Source organism: Bombina bombina, chromosome 7 (genome assembly GCF_027579735.1).
Source record: "Bombina bombina isolate aBomBom1 chromosome 7, aBomBom1.pri, whole genome shotgun sequence".
Classification (NCBI taxonomy): domain Eukaryota; kingdom Metazoa; phylum Chordata; class Amphibia; order Anura; family Bombinatoridae; genus Bombina; species Bombina bombina.
Genome location: NC_069505.1, coordinates 517,638,540 through 517,656,437, shown reverse-complemented (window position 1 = coordinate 517,656,437; position 17,898 = coordinate 517,638,540). Strand labels below are relative to the sequence as shown.

General features: G+C 36.2%; 1 protein-coding gene across 1 annotated transcript in view; it reads right to left on the bottom strand.

The window, feature by feature from the left end:
• The window catches only part of LOC128636043 (estrogen-related receptor gamma-like), a 60,459-nt gene extending 55,753 nt beyond the window's left edge, over window positions 1-4,706 (bottom strand). The window contains exon 1 of the mRNA XM_053689117.1: window positions 4,639-4,706. Coding sequence (XP_053545092.1) covers window positions 4,639-4,706 — 68 coding nt within the window. The remainder of the gene's footprint in view (window positions 1-4,638) is intronic.
• Between the last annotated feature and the right edge of the window lie 13,192 nt (window positions 4,707-17,898).

Sequence of the window (17,898 nt, the reverse complement as noted above, 5' to 3'; positions counted from 1 at the left end):
TGCTTAAAGTGATATGAAACCCCAAATGTTTCTTTAATGATTCAGATAGAGAATACAGCCACTAATCAGAAGCTAGCTTTCAGTAATGAGAATACTTATTATTTATTGCATTAAACAATGATACTTTTTATTGGACTAACTATACATTTACAAGCTTTCGGAAGAATGTCTTCCTTTTTCAAGTCTGAAGCAATACTAACCAATTTGATGGAATTTACTGATTATATCTTAAAACATGGGATGGCTAAAAAGACAGAAAGTGTTAGAGGTCTGAATGCAGGGGGAGGAGGGGGTATTGTAAAAATCATGATGGGGGTTTAGGAGACAGAGGCAGTCAGTGTCAGTAAAGGGTAACAGACAGGGGAAATATATGGTTATACACAAAGCATATACTGACATAAAATTATGTATCAGAATAGAATCAATATGTATAAAGATGTGAAATTAGGTATACAGGGGAATATAAGAGTCAAAAAAAGGAGAAAAAAAAAATGGGAATAATAATAATGACAAAAGTGTGGACATAGGCTTACCTGCGTACCTATGCAACAAAAATACTCTTGTTATTTTTATATCTAAATCTCTGGACTAACACGGCTACTCCAATCACCGTATATATATATATATATATATATATATATATATATATATATATATATATATATGTATGTGTGTGTGTGTGTGTATGTGTCTAAATAATAATTGTATACTAATATTTAATAATGTGTTTTACTGTGTATTTACTGTAAATATTTAACATTCCAATGTTCTTCACATACAGGACAATGTTATTTTTATTTTAAATAGATGTTTCTAAATATATATCTAAATATACCTATACCTGTATAGATATATAGGTATAGATATATATTTTACATTATTATTAGTATCATATATATATAAATATATATTTAATAATAACTTTGGGTTTCGCACTTTAGGTCTGGGGTGTCGGGTTAAGCGCACATGAAGAATGAATATTAAAAAATTATAATAATTATTATAAATACTTTAATATTTATATATTCTATGGATTATGTATAATTTTTACATTTGTCTTCAAAAAGTTGAGAAGTGAAGTTTAGAATAATTAGGATCTAATATAGTTGAAAACAACTGTGTTATTGGGGCAAGAACTGTAGGGAAGGATTGATGTTTACAAGGTCTGAAGAGATCAGAATCATTGGGGTGGAGATGAGCACTGAAATGATTGACAAATTAAAGAGACAGTAAAGTAAAATGTAAACTTTCATAATTCAGATAGAGCATCTGTCAAATTTGATACTAATATCTAATTTATTTTGTTCTCTTGGTATCCATTATTGGAAAGCATACCTAGGTAGGCTCAGGAGCACTACTGGGAGGTGGCTGCTGATTGGTGGCTGCACATATATATCTCTTATCATTAGTTCACTTGAGGTGTTCAGCTAGCTCTCAGTAGTGCATTGCTGCTCCCTTAAAAAAAGATACCAAGAGAATGAAGCAAAATTGATTATAGGAGTAAATAAGAAATTTGTTTAAAATGATATGCTCTAACTGAATTGTAAATGAAAAATGTTAGGTTTCATATAACGTTAAGAAAACTGAAGGGACTTGACTGTTACGGAGAAGATGTCCAACAAGTTTAAGTGACAGAGAACGATAGTTGTAGCTCAGGGATATAAAGGAGGTTGTTATGGTTAAAATATAAAACAAATAAAGTTGGGTGACTTTAGAAACCTAAATGAATGGTCTCATAATTTAGGTGATGGAATTGGTGTCATGTCTGATACAGGGATGATTAGAGATGGAAAAAACCCAGCATTGTAGAACAGGTGAAGTTATATAGAGGAAATGGGGATAGTGCTACAGGGGTATCAGGAATGAATGAAAGGTCTTAGAAGGTGAAAGAAGTTCTCTTGATGGCACATTAAACACTAAGGGGCCTATGTATCAAAGGTCTTCGGACCTGATCTGACAGTGCGGATCAGGTCCGCAAGACCTCGCTGAATGCAGAGAGCAATACGCTCTCCGTAATCAGCATTGCTCCAGCAGCTCACAAGTGCTGCTGGTGCAACGCCGCCCCCTGCAGACTCGCGGCCAATCGTCCGCCAGCAGGGAGGTGTCATTCAACCCGATCGTACTAGATTGGGTTGAATTGTGGTGATTCCTGTCCGCTGCTTCATAACTGCTGTTTTTGGCGAGTCTTCAGACTCACTAGAAACACGGGGCCCTCATACTCCATACGGAGCTTGATAAATGGGCCTCCATGGGTCAGATTACAAGTGGAGCGCTAAATATCACTTGCCAGGAAGCGAAATTAGCGCTCCACTTTGTAATACCAGTGCGCTCTAATGTGCACTCGTATTACAAGTTAATCACAATGCGAACACGACTTTGTGTTCACATTGCTAGGAAGCATTGCGCTCCCAAGAACGTGCTTTCATAGGCTCATTGTTCTGATGCCGTTGAAGACGGCATCAGAACCTTGCTCAGCAAAGGGGGTAAGTAGCACAGCTAAGGGCAGCATTTTTAAATATATATGTTTATGATTATATACATATATATTTATGTGTTGATATTTGTATATACACATATTAACAAATAAATATATATGTATATATTCATATTATTATTATATATCATTTTTTTTCTAACACCCCCCTCCCACCAACTTTAAAGCCCCAAAACTACAATGCCCTCTATTTTGATGGTATTTGGGGCACTTTTAGAAAATTAACCAGAGATCTAATCTCTGGTAAATTTTTTGAGCGCTAACTGCTATGGCGAGTTCGCGGTAGCAATACTCAGCCACTTGTAATGGCTGGTTAATTATTGCCTTCCCACAAACGGGCAAATTTGCCCGTTTGTGGGAGCACAATAATTTAGCGCTCCACTTGTAATCTAGCCCTAAATAAATGCCACATGGTATGTTCAAAGCAAAAAATTACAGTGTTTTGTTGAAACATAAGTTGTTAAAATGTTAAAGAAATAAATGTAAAAAATTATTCTCAATCAAGTAATAGCTGCCCCCATGTTGTAACCTGGGTTTAAAAGCCTATAACATTCTAATGTATAGTCATCTTTACAATATGTTTTATTATTTTGTTTGCTCTGATTTTTTCCCCACTCTCCAACAAATACAGTTAGTGCATCCGGCTTGGTTTAATGCAGGAGCTAAAAAAAATAAATAAATATTCCTAACTGGTTACATACAACAAAGAAGAAAAAGAAGTGTGCCCCTGGACTGCAAAACAAATAAAAATTTTCTTCAAATAATTACAATTTTAATGCTTTTAAATTATTTATTTTGCTTCCAGATATTATGAAAATTACACTCACACACACACATGTATATTATGCATTTTGCAAAACCTTTAATTTCCATTTCAATTAACCGTTGCACTTCGATAAAAAAGTATTGAAATTATCATGTGCGTAAAGTGCAAATACTCAAATTTATGTATCTTACATTTCTTTATTTATACTTATTCTGCAACACTTTGTTAACATCTAATAAAAAAAATGTAAACTCCTTTCCTTTAGATATATTCCAATAACAGTAAAGACTAAAATGGGAATTAACTATTTTTAATTAAAAATGATCCTCCATACATTTTGGATATAAAGTTTTAAAAATGATCCCATGCAAATTTTAGAATGTATTGAATAAATGCAACTTTTTTTTTTACTTTCAAAATTTTAATTTTAATTTAATATAATATGTATTTATTTTATTTTAATTTAATTTAAAATTGCATAAGAAAAAACAAATAAGTTAATGAAAAAAAGAGTGTGTGTTTTTTTTTAATATGTATTTTAAATTGTCTTGTGAAAACTAAATAAAGCAATAAATTATTATTTTTTAGGGAAAGGGTTTGCCTTCTTAATCATCAAATATATCTATGTTTTTGCTTATTTATTACTTTGAAAAAATATTAAACAAAAACCTGTTTTTTTTTGTGGGCTTACATTATTGTACCTTGAAACTTTAAAAATAATATTTGAAAAATAGAAAAAATAAGAATGGTTTGGCTTAACTTGGTTATATTTGTAGAAAAGTTAAAGCATACTTACTTTGATATATTTTTGATATATCTAAACAAAGTTATGAGTTTAATAACTTTATTTTGGCTTATTTTGGCTATTGCTTTTGTCTATTAATTTATTCCAGTGTCCTGGGATCTTTGTGAGCGTGCTCTATTTATAGCATAAAGATGAAAATAAAAATTGTAATATTTAAAACATGTTTTCATCAACTTTTATGTACATCACAAAAGACGAATAAAAAACATTTTGTAAATGTTATATTAACTCAAAATGCATCATATCACTGAAATGTAACATTGAGTTAATTTAGTTGTTTCTATGAAGAGTTTTTTTTAAAATTATAACTAATTTAAAGTATGCAATTCTTCAGCTATAAGGAAATGGTAGTGGATATATGGAACACTTTATTAGCATATATAGTAATAGATTACTGAAGTCAATAAACTCATCCCATATCTGCCAATAATTGGTTCATTTAACACACACACACATATATAATATATATATATATATATATATAAAATATATATAATATATTTTTATATATATATATATATATATATATATATATACACACACACAAACAAACATATATTAATTGTTACTTACGTAGGAGAATATAGTTTTTCCTGTTGGGTATCTGGAATTTCCAGCCAGGATAATTCCAAGTAATCCATAGATTTTAAAACTAGTGGAATCCTATGTGTGACTGGCCAGTCAGTAGGAGGAAGCCCTGTACCCATCCAGAACCAGACTGAGCTCAGAGGTCTGTTCAGCTCCCCTCCATCCCTCACTGACTCCCTCATCATATATTTGCATAGGGTGTGCTGGGGGCAGGGAGAGGGGGACAGTCACTCTGTAAAGTCACACACAGCTCCTAAGGTCATTACTTCATCCCGAGCCCTTGCAGAGGAAGACCAGCTCCAGATAAATGAGAAGGATGTACATGGGAATTTAATGAGGGTTATGAGTGTGTGATAATAGTGTGTTCATCATGGAATGCACAAGGTGTCTGGCAGAATATGCCCAGGGTAAGCTGTCTATCTCTCTGTGCCTAATTCTGTCTTATTCTTGTGTCTCATTTTTTTCCTCCAAATCTGTTTTGTTTACATGTATATACTTTATAACTCTTTTTATATATATATATACATATATATATATATATATATATATATATATATATATATATATATATACATATATATATATATATATATATATATATATATATATACATACATGTGTGTGTATATATATATATATATATATATATATATATATATATTTATGCACCTCTATCTATTTTTATTTTTTTCAACACACATACAGTCCTGTTGGGAGTAAATCTTCTATGATTGCAAAATAATGACCCTGCAAAATACTACACAGATATTTCTTGTCCAGAGCAAATGAAGATGAGATATACATCCTCAATTTTTTTTTTCAAGGGGTATATCCCTTAACTGCAAAACAATGCAATTTTTTCTAACAATACGAGAGTTGTAAATGCTTGTAAATAATTATTGTGTATGCAAATCATTTGCAATGCATTACTTGTTGTAATATAAAATGCTTAGTTATGCACAGTAAAATAGGTTTGCATTATACTCTCATTATTTATTTTCCCCCTTTTCTTGTAGCTTTAAAGGGAAATGAAACCCAAAATTTCATGATTTAGATAGAACATACAATTTAAACAACTTAACAATTTACATCTATTACCAAATTTGCTTCATTCTCTTGTTATCATTTGCTGAAGGAGCAGCAACACACTACTGGGAGTTAGCTGAACACATCTAGTGAGCCAATCACAAGAGACAAATGTGTGCAGGCACCAAGCATCAACTAGCTCCCAGTAGTCTAGGATATGTACATATTCTTTTTCAATAAAAGGTACCAAGAGAACAAAGTATATTTGAAAATAGAAGTGAAGTTAAAAGTATCTTAAAATGACATACTCTATTTGAATTATGCAAGTTTATATTTTTTTCCTATCCCTTTAAGTGTAAAAAAATCCTGAAAACTGAAAGAGCAGACTAAAGGCTAACCCTACTACATATCTCTTCCTAATTCACCATTTTTTATCTGATGATATCTGATGAAGCCAAACAATTGAGACAGTGATAGTGATATGCTCAGTCATCTCCAAATTCAAGTCTGGATTGGTGGGTGGAGATTGACCATTCAAAAACAAGCAAGGTGTTAATCAGTTCTAAAACTGTTCAGACTCTGGGGCCTATTTATGAAAGGCCTGTCGGACATGATACGACAGTGCGGATCATGTCCGACAGACCTCGCTGAATGCGGAGAGCAATACGCTCTCCGCATTCAGCATTGCACCAGCAGCTCTTTTGAACTGATGGTGTCAATCAACCCGATCGTATTCGATCGGGTTGAATTGCGGTGATCTCTGTCCGCATCCTCAGAGCAGACGGACAGGTTATGGAGCAGCGGTCTTTAGACCTGAAGGCTCGCCAGAAACACGGGGTTTCACGCTCCATACGGAGCTTGATAGATTTGCCCCTCTGACAGCAGAAAGATGTTGCATTTAAAAGGTGTTTACTGAGTTTACCTTTAATGTTCAATGATTCTATCAGAGCCGATCATTCTAGTGGATTATTATTTTACACTGTTTCTGCACTATTGTATAGTTGCTTCCCATGTAATAAGGATAACAGCAGGTGTTTGAGCATTTTATTATCGTAGATTTTTACAAATGGGGCCAATCACAATCCTTAAACAAAGTTTATCTAAAAAAATCCCATAGACTTTAATGGTGAATTTTGGAATTGATATCAAACATGTTCTGTTTAAAGTGTGAGATTGTAATATATTATGTTTAATTATGTGTAGTTACAAAACTTTGCATATATACCTCCATTATTTGTTGTGCCCCCCTTTTCTGTAATTTAACTCTGAAAATTGTTGATTTTCTAACTTCCACAGGGTCTCCACGTTTGAACTTAAGTTTTCCCCTTATCTATCTATCTATCTATCTTTCCTGCTGATGACAATTAGGGACAGATTAAAAAAATAAAAAAAATAAAAGAGACTGTCCAAACAATGCTGTGTGGAAAATAGGATGATCTAAAACGGTTTCTACACAGCCTAGTTTGCACAGAGATAAATAGAAAACTAGTTACAAAATGTTGGATCCCATTACTTTACTTATTTTATTAAATCTAAACCTTTACATTTAAATATTTAAACAACTAATAAAACTGTAAAAAAAAATACATCTACATATAAGGCTAATCTTTGATATGAATACACCTTTGTTTCTAGCATAAACTTCCTGTTTAAAGGGACATGAAACCCACATTTTTTCTTTCATGATTCAGATAGAACATACAATTTTAAACAACTTTCTAATTTACTTCTATTATCTAATTTGCTTAATTCTCTTGGTATCATTTGTTGAAGGAGCAGCAATGCACTTATGGTTTCTAACTGAACACATTGGTGAGCCAATCACAATCAATATATATATGCAGCCACCAATCAACAGCTAGAACCTAGGTTCTCTGCTGCTTCTGAACTTGCCTAGATAAACCTTTCAGCAAAGGATGGTGTCTCATATTGTACTGTCCTTTTATCTTTGTTACCCATGGACAGCGCTGTGAAATCTGTTGGCGCTTTAGAAATAAAAAATAATAATAATAATAAAAAGGATAAAAAGAGAAGGAAACAATTTAAATGATAGAAGTAAATTGGAAAGTTGTTTAAAATTGTATTCTCTATCTGAATCATGGATTAAAAAAATTGGGTTTCATGTCCCTTTAACATCCCTTTAAGGGGACAGTCTACTCCAGAATTTGTATTGCTTAAAAAGATAGATAATTACCTATTCCCCAGTTTTGCATAACCAACACAGTTATATTAATACACTTTTTACCTCTGTGATTACCTTATATCTAAGTCTCTTCAAACTGCCCCTTTATGTCAGATATTTTGACCGACTTGCATTTTAGCCAATCAGTGCTGACTCCTAGGTCACTCCACGGGCATGAGCACAATGTTATCTATATGGCACACAGGAACTAACACCCTCTAGCTGTGAAAAACAGTCATATGTATTCAGATAAGAAGCGGCCTTCAAGGGCTTAGAAATTAGCATATGAGCCCACCTAGGTTTAGGTTTCAACAAATAATACCAAAAGAACAAAGCAAATTTGAAAGTTGTTTAAAATGACATGCCCTATCTGAATCATGAAAGTTTAATTTTGACTAGATTGTCCCTTTAACTCTGAAAATTGTGGGATTTCCAATCCCTGTTTAAAGCTGAAGTTCACACTTGACACTGCTATATTCCACAGAGTCATTGGTTCCACGCTCTTCTGACCCTTTTTTAACTGACTAATTGGCCTCAACAAAAAAGAACACCTAGGTTACAAAATGGTGGAGCGCATTGCTTTATGGGGGCTAAAATGTTACACTTATTTTTTCAATATTGAAACAAATAATATAATTGCTATAAATACTTCTGCATATAAGTCTCAGGCTATTCTTTGCTTTAAATAAGCTCGCCGCAAACACAAGTTATGAAGCAGCTGTCTAAAGACCGCCGCTCCATAACCTGTCCTCCTGCTCTGATGCGGCGGACAGACATCGCCAGAAATCAACCCGATCGAATACAATCGGGTTGATTGACACCGAATCTGCAGGGGGCGGTATTGCATCAGCAGTTCACAAGAACTGCTGGTGCATTGATAAATGCAGAGGGCCCGATCCGATATGCAGCGTCACCCGCAAAAGCCGGCGACGCTGAAATTTGCGCTGGTTTGGTATCACATATACGGCGTAACCTAGAAGTTACGCTCGTATATTTCTGCCTTCGCCCGTAGTTTTTTGGGCCATAGGCAGGTATACCAAACCAGCGCAGTTTGGTATCCAATATACAGCGTAAGGACTTACGTGGCGAAAATGGAGAAATCTTACTCCATTTTCACCTCGCCACAAAATGCAGCCGTAGTAAGCCTTACGCTGTCTATTGGAGCCCCGTAACTCCCTAAACTAGCTGCTAAATAAAACCTAACACCTAACGCATGCGCAATTTCTATCTACCTGTCAACCGCGATCCCCCGCCGCAATCCCTAATAAAGTTATTAACCCCTAAACCGCCGCACCTACATTAAAAGTATAACCCCCTAATGTGATCCCCCTACACCGTCGCAAGCTACATTACATACCCCCTAATGTGAGTCCCTTACACCGCTGCCATCTACCTTACCTACCTTACCTACCCCCTAAAGTGAGCCCCTACCACGCCGCCATCTATCTTACCTACCCCCTAAAGTGAGCCCCTACCCTGCCACCATCTATCTTACCTACCCCCTAAAGTGAGCCCCTACCCTGCCGCCATCTATCTTACCTACCCCCTAAAGTGAGCCCCTTACACCGCCGCCATCTATTTTAAAAATATTAACCCCTAATTTAATCCCCCTACACCGCTGCCAGCTATATTAACTATATTAACCCTAATTATATTAGGGTTAATATAGTAAATATAGTTATTATATTATATATATTAACCCTAATTATATTAGGGTTAATATAGTTAATATCGTTATTATATTATATATATTAACTATATTAACCCTAATTATATTAGGGTTAATATAGTTAATATCGTTATTATATTATATATATATTAAGTATAATAACCCTATCTAACTCTAACATCCCTAACTAAATTCTTATTAAAATAGATCTAACTAATATTAATATTATTAATTAAAATATTCCTATTTAAATCTAAATACCTATAAAATAAACCCTAAGATAGCTACAATGTAATTAATAATTACATTGTAGCTATTTTAGGGTTTATATTTATTTTACAGGTAACTTGGTATTTATTTTAACTAGGTACAATAGCTATTAAATCGTTAATAACTATTTAATAGCTACCTAGTTAAAATAATTACCAATTTACCTGTAAAATAAATCCTAATCTAAGTTACAAATACACCTACATTACCAATAAATTAAATAAACTACAAATATTTAAACTAAAATACAATAAAATAAACTAAACTAAATTACAAAAACAAACACTAAATTACAAAAAATAAAAAAAATATTACAAGATTTTTAAGCTAATTACACCTATTCTAAGCCCCCTAATAAAATAATAAAGCCCCCCAAAATAAAAAAAATTTCCCTACCCTATTCTAAATTAAAAAAGTTCACAGCTCTTTTACCTTACCAGCCCTTAAAAGGGCCTTTTGCGGGGCATGCCCCAAAGAATTCTGCTCTTTTGCATTTAAATAAATATACAATACCCCCCCCCCAACATTACAACCCACCACCCACATACCCCTATTCTAAACCCACCCAAACCCCCCTTAAAAAAAAAACCTAACACTACCCCCCTGAAGATCTCCCTACCTTGTCTTCACCCAGCCGGGCAGAACTCTTCATCCGATCCGGGCGATCTCCAATCAAGCGGCAGTGAAGTCTTCTTCCATCCGGGCGATGTCTTCAATCAAGCGGCAGTGAAGCCTTCTTCCATCTGGGCGATGTCTTCAATCAAGCGGCAGTGAAGTCTTCTTCCATCCGGCGATGTCTTCAAGCAAAGCGGGATCTTCAATCTTCTTTCTTTGCTCCTCCGCCGCGGAGCATCCATCCGGCACGACGACTGAACGCAGAATGAGGTACCTTTAAATGACGTCATCCAAGATGGCGTCCGTCGAAATCCGATTGGCTGATAGAATTCTATCAGCCAATCGGAATTAGGGTAGAAAAATCTGATTGGCTGATTGAATCAACCAATCAGATTCAAGTTCAATCCGATTGGCTGATTGAATCAGCCAATTGGATTGAACTTGAATCTGATTGGCTGATTCAATCAGCCAATCAGATTTTTCTACCTTAATTCCGATTGGCTTATAGAATTCTATCAGCCAATCGGAATTCGACGGACGCCATCTTGGATGACGTCATTTAAAGGTACCTCATTCCGCGTTCAGTCGTCGTGCCGGATGGATGCTCCGCGGCGGAGGAGCGAAGAAAGAAGATTGAAGATGCCGCTTTGCTTGAAGACATCGCCGGATGGAAGAAGACTTCACTGCCGCTTGATTGAAGACATCGCCCGGATGGAAGAAGACTTCACTGCCGCTTGATTGAAGACATCGCCCGGATGGAAGAAGACTTCACTGCCGCTTGATTGGAGATCGCCTGGATCGGATGAAGAGTTCTGCCCGGCTGGGTGAAGACAAGGTAGGGAGATCTTCAGGGGGGTAGTGTTAGGTTTTTTTAAGGGGGTTTGGGTGGGTTTAGAATAGGGGTATGTGGGTGGTGGGTTGTAATGTTGGGGGGGGGGTATTGTATATTTATTTAAATGCAAAAGAGCAGAATTCTTTGGGGCATGCCCCGCAAAAGGCCCTTTTAAGGGCTGGTAAGGTAAAAGAGCTGTGAACCTTTTTAATTTAGAATAGGGTAGGGAATTTTTTTTATTTTGGGGGGCTTTATTATTTTATTAGGGGGCTTAGAATAGGTGTAATTAGCTTAAAAATCTTGTAATATTTTTTTTTATTTTTTGTAATTTAGTGGGGGTTTTTTTTGTAATTTAGTTTAGTTCATTTTATTGTATTTTAGTTTAGATATTTGTAGTTTATTAAATTTATTGGTAGTGTAGGTGTATTTGTAACTTAGGTTAGGATTTATTTTACAGGTACATTGGTAATTATTTTAACTAGGTAGCTATTAAATAGTTATTAACTATTTAATAGCTATTGTACCTAGTTAAAATAAATACCAAGTTACCTGTAAAATAAATATAAACCCTAAAATAGCTACAATGTAATTATTAATTATATTGTAGCTATCTTTTAAATAGGAATATTTTAATTAATAATATTAATATTAATTAGATCTATTTTAATAAGTATTTAGTTAGGGATGTTAGAGTTAGATAGGGTTATTATACTTAATATATAATATATATATAATATAATAACGATATTAACTATATTAACCCTAATATAATTAGGGTTAATATAGTTAATATATATAATATAATAACAATATTAACTATATTAACCCTAATATAATTAGGGTTAATATAGTTAATATAGCTGGCGGCGGTGTAGGGGGATTAAATTAGGGGTTAATATTTTTAAAATAGATGGCGGCGGTGTAAGGGGCTCACTTTAGGGGGGTAGGTAAGATAGATGGCGGCGGGGTAGGTAAGATAGATGGCGGCGGGGTAGGGGCTCACTTTAGGGGGTAGGTAAGGTAGATGGCGGCGGGGTAGGGGCTCACATTAGGGGGTTATAGATTTAATATAGCTGGCAGTGGGGTCTGGGAGCTGCGGTTTAGGGGTTAATACATTTTTTATTGTTAGGATAGTGAGGGGGGATAGGAGATAGAGGGTTAGACGTGTCGGGCTATGTTAGGGAGGCGTGTTAGACAGTACGGGTGATTTTATAACTTAGTCAGGTTTTGTAGGCGCCGGCAGTTTCTAAAGTGCCGTAAGTCACTGGCGACTCCAGAAATTTGTACTTACGCAGATTTCTGGACATCGCTGGTTTGTCAGACTTACGGCACTTTAGCCTCTGACGGCGCTGTATATTGGATAGCTCGAGTTGCGAGCTGAAACTGCGGGCGGCGGGGGTTCCCTCGCTTGCGCCGCAAACTACGATCTTTATCGGATCGCGCCCCGAGAGCGTATGCTGTCGGCATTTATCAATGTGCGGCGGACATGATACACAATATCGGATCATGTCTGCTCGCACAATGATAATTTGGCACCTTAGTGTTTAATGTCTCTTTAAAGGGATATTAAACAGTGCACATTTAGTAAAAAAAAAAAAAGAAAAAGAAAAGAAAGATATTTTTAATCAAAGTAAATATAAATAGATTGTTTTAAAAACAGCAAAAACTTTTGCTTTTTTGCAATATGAGTACCATCATTAAAATGATCAGTGTAGCCCCTGCCTACAGCAAAATAAGGGAGATGAGAACTTAGGTTGCATTCTGCCTCTTTAGAGCATGTGCAGACCGTGACTTCCTGTCTCTCTAGCTTTCCCTGACTAGTAAACCAGCTCATGTTACAGAGTAGATTAATGACATTAACTAGATATGCCTTCTTATCAAGACCACAGCCCCCCAGGAAGTAATGGACCCCTCACAAATTAAGTTAAAAAAAATAAAAGGTAAAATTCTTTTAAAATGACAAATAATAATATTGCAATTATTTCTATTAAATAATCCACTGCTCTGCTTTTTTATTTTTAATCTCTTTAAAGGGATACTGAATCCAATTTTTTCTTTCAGATAGAGCATGCAATTTTCAGCAACTTTCTAATTTACTCCTATTATTAATTTTTATTCGTTCTCTTGCTATCTTTATTTTAAAAATTAGGTATGTAAGCTAATGAGCCGGCCCATTTTTGGTTCAGTACCCTGGCTAGCGCTTGTGATTGGTAACTACATTTAGCCACCAATAAGCAAGTGCAACCCAGGTTCTGAAAAAAATGGGCCGGCTCTTGAGCATAAATTACTGCTTTTCAAATAAAGATACCAAGAGAAGGAAGATAAATTAATAATAGGAGTAAATTAGAAAGTTGCTTAAAATTGCATGCTCTATCTGAGTCATGAAAGTTTAATTTAGACTTTAATGTCCCTTTAATGAAGTGAGTCATCTCTATCCTGCCAATTAGAATAAGAGTCTAAATTCCTAAGCAACTGTGACAATTGAGGACAGAAGGACAATGATGCTGAGACACTCTTTAGGCTGTCTGAGCATCATGGGAAATGTAGTTCCAAAATATCTGACGTCACTGTGCAACTTTATTTATACTTAACAATGTTAATTATAGGAGCAGGGGGCATGCTACTTAGAAGCCCGTATCTCAGGCATCTAAGCAGCTACAGACCCCCAAGACCAACCATTGGAAAGGTAATCATCCAACCTTTCCAACAGTGTAAGTCGTGGGGCTCTGAAAAAAGTTAAAACATTTTAAAAAAATAAATAAAAAATAAACAAAAACTTAAAAAAATCTTAGCACCCAGGTGGGAAAGTGCTTAGCACTCAAAGGGTTAAATATCTGACATGAAGATTTTACATGTTGTACACAATAAGGGAGACCATGCTCTAAGTGCAGATTAATGAGGAGCCTGTAGAAAAAAGTTTGGACAAATAAGCTAGATCCCTTGAAATAATAGAAGGTTGGCAACTCTACCATAGCTGTAACTCACTCACCTCTATACAAGCCCAACTCTCCCGTCCAGCATTAGCCATTTCCACCACAGCTAACTCTATATCCCAGTTTCTCATTTCTAAAACATTGTTGTGTTCACAATTCATGACTTGCTTTAGATATTGATCACCCAATGGTGTTGCAAAGGGGCATTAGCAAAATGGCTGCCACCTAGGTTTGTAAATCCCTAGCTTTCCCCACCACTCTATCTAGGCCAGTGTGTACACCCACCCCTTCCTATGACATGCCAACCTGCCAAAAATACCCCTTGACTTGCCCTCCCGTCATGGCAATGCCCACAAATCACTGGTAGGCCTCATAGAACTGCCCCACCCAGATGTAATTTCAGGAGATTATGCAGCCTATATACCAATAAAACACAGCACATTCACTACTATCCACCAATATCAAAGCTTCCTCATTTTACCACCAAATCAGTCTGTATTACACTACTTAAACCCCCATGAAGCCTTACTTATCCTCCAAAAAGACACATCTAAAGCCCACCATTATTAAGTGTCCATTGCATAACATTTCTTGGACACTGTCCACCAGCCCTGATGTCATCGCTCTTGGTCTAAGCCCGATATACCAAAATTCACAAACCTTCCAAACCAAGCACATCACCTCCAAAAATTGCTAGTTCTCATCCCTTACTAGCCAGCAGTCTTGTTTTTCAGTGACAGTCATAGTTTGTAACTTTCTGTCCGGTGATTTAATGGACCCAGAAATCCATCCATGTTGTAAAAATCTGCCTTGAGGTTTGGGCTTGACATGGATAACTGAAGGTGTTGTTCTTATGTATAAATGTGTTTGCATATTAAGGTATTGAAGTCTCATACATAGAACAAAAATGTAATAAAATAAAATATATTTAATTAGATGATCCGGCATCGTTAGTTATTGCAGTTTATAGTAGACTTGTGCATGATCGAAAAATTTGTTTCGGTTCGGATCGATTCAGATTTTTTCGAATTTCGGTTCGGATCAATTCGAATTCGGAAAAATTTGAATGAATTCGTTTCGGATTCATTTCATATTCGAATAAATTCGGCTGGATTCGGTTCGATTCGATTCAGAATTTCGGTATGTGTTAGGTGGGATGTGCTGTGTATTAGACTAGTATTATGTACTGTATATTAGGTGTAACCCATAGCAAAGTGATATAACCTAATATACTGTACAATACTAGTGTAATCCATGGCCATCCGAATCTACCGAATAAATCCGAACTAATTCGGATTTATTCGGTAGATTCGGTACTACCGTAATTCGGAAATTCAAATCGATCCGAATCTCCGAATTTAACAAATTCGTCCGAATTTGGATTCGGAACAAATCGAAACGCACATGTCTAGTTTATAGGTCAGAATGAATAAAGCCTAGATTGGCTTCTCCAAATAAGGCAAATGGCAGGAGGAGTTTTGCTATTGAAAAATAATTGCAGGTAAAAGGATGTTAACTTGTTTAAAAAATGTTTAGACTTGGCTGATATGTTATTGTATAGCAACACAACAGAAATGCCTTGTAAGTACATTGTCTTTACTGTACTTTTAATGTTCAATTTTGTTTGTTCCTCAACAGAATCCCAAACAAATGTACCCAGCAGCGTGTCCTTCTTGAAGAAAGTAGAAATTGTGTGCCGCAATATGTTCTCTGACAATGGGATCTGCTCTGAACCATTAGAAGAGTTGAGCTGTGCTTGGTGCTTCTCATGGTCTTCATAGTTGGAGCTATTCTAATCCATTAGAAATCCATTTAAAAATCCAGTTAGTATGTGGTCTTCCAGTGGGCAATGGGCCACTATGGGGAAGTAGCATAATGGCTGCTCCTCTAATGGGGGTCTTCCATGGTTTTCCCACTACCACTCTGCCCAGGCCTGCCCCAGCTTTACCCCCACCTATGGCACGCCCAGTCATATCTCCCATCGTGACCCCGTCTGCAAATCACCAGTTAGTCACCTGGAAGTGCCCCCTGATTTAATTTCTAGAGACGCTATTACCAGTTGGTTTGCACTGCCTAATTCTTTTAAGAAAGAGAATTTTACAATAGTGTTCCTATCAATCAAAGAACAATTACTGAGCAGCTTATCCCATGACTTTTTGACTTTTTCTATTTCTATTGAAAACTGTTTTCCCAGTGAGTAACAATATCATAAAGGACCAACACCTTACCTGTTGGTCCTGTATGATATGTCTTGTTACTCACTTTTTATGGAATAAATGTATGCACTGATTGACCACGTTGGATCGTTCTTTTTAATTATCCTGTGTATTGTTGAGAAGCGTGGGACGCTTCTTTTACGGTCCTTAGCCGTTTTCTTTGAATCCCGAGGCTGTATTTCTGGACGGGTCACATGACCGCACAGAGTGAAGTGCCATTCTGAAGGAGCTTGTTGGGCTGCCGGCATCTTCCACTAACTTAGTGGAGCTCGGTTAAGATCCACAGCAGATTGAATCTCATCACGGACACTATGACTTTGTACAAACACAGAACAGTTGCTACAGAGTGACTTCGTACACTACGCTATTGGGAGTTGCTTATCACTGCCTTGACTCGAATTGAGCTTGCTGTATGGTAGACTGTTGACACCTACAAACGGCAAATTTGTCTCCTTTCTAGGCAGTAACATTTCAGCATTAGAACGAACATTTTCAAGTAAAGATACCAAGAGAACGAAGAAAAATTGATAATGGGAGTAAATTAGAATTGCATGCTCTATCTGAATCATGAAAGAAATAAAATTAGGTTAAGTATCCCTTTAACTCACCACTTAATAACACTCCTTGCACTATCTATTAAAAGTATAGTAAAGGTATAGGGTGCGCTAAAAAAGCTTTGGCCATAATAGGGTACTTTGGTTAAATAAATTAACCATAAAAAAAAACAAAAAACGCACCGTACTCCATTTGCCTCTGTGTGTAAGAAAAGCTGATATTTTTATGATATCACATATGTATTTTGGGTGGCTTACAGTATTACTTACTTCAAACTTCTAAAGATTTTGTTGGATTTGAAAGGCACCAAAAAGGAACCCTAAAAAACGCTAGAGTTAAATACAAAGATTTCACTAATTACTAATCGCTTAGAATGGATGTCGTTATGTAATTGCCTTGATATAAAAAACACAGCTCTATACCTCCCTGGAGACTATGCTGCACTGTGAGGCTAGTGACATAGTAAAGGAGATCCAGGGTGATGAGTTGTAGCAAAATGGGTTGGAGTCACATCAAATAATGGGCGGAGTTGGGGATAGAGTAGGCGGGCTATATAGGAAGGGGGTGGAGCTGTAAAAAGAATCATCAGATAAGGTTCTGAGGAGCAGCCGGAGAGATAATGGGCAGAGCTTCCAAACTGTAAGAATCATTCCACATACATTTGTAAACAACTTTCCAGAAGCCCCTGGGAGTGACACAGTGAATGGAAAGGGGGCTTTGATCAAGGGAGGAAGAGGCCCTCGTGGGGTTGGTGTGGCAGCAACAGAAGGGGTGGTCTCAAGAGGTGCCATACTTAAGGGGCTGAGCAGGAAGAGGCAGGAAGTCACTTGTGAGTAAACACGGTGGTGACAGCAGCTTTTACACTTGATCCTTCGTGCTTCTTCCCGCTCAATATTGAGTATGGCGCAGCTTGACGCTTTGCTGGGTCAACTTAGGGAGGCTGAGGA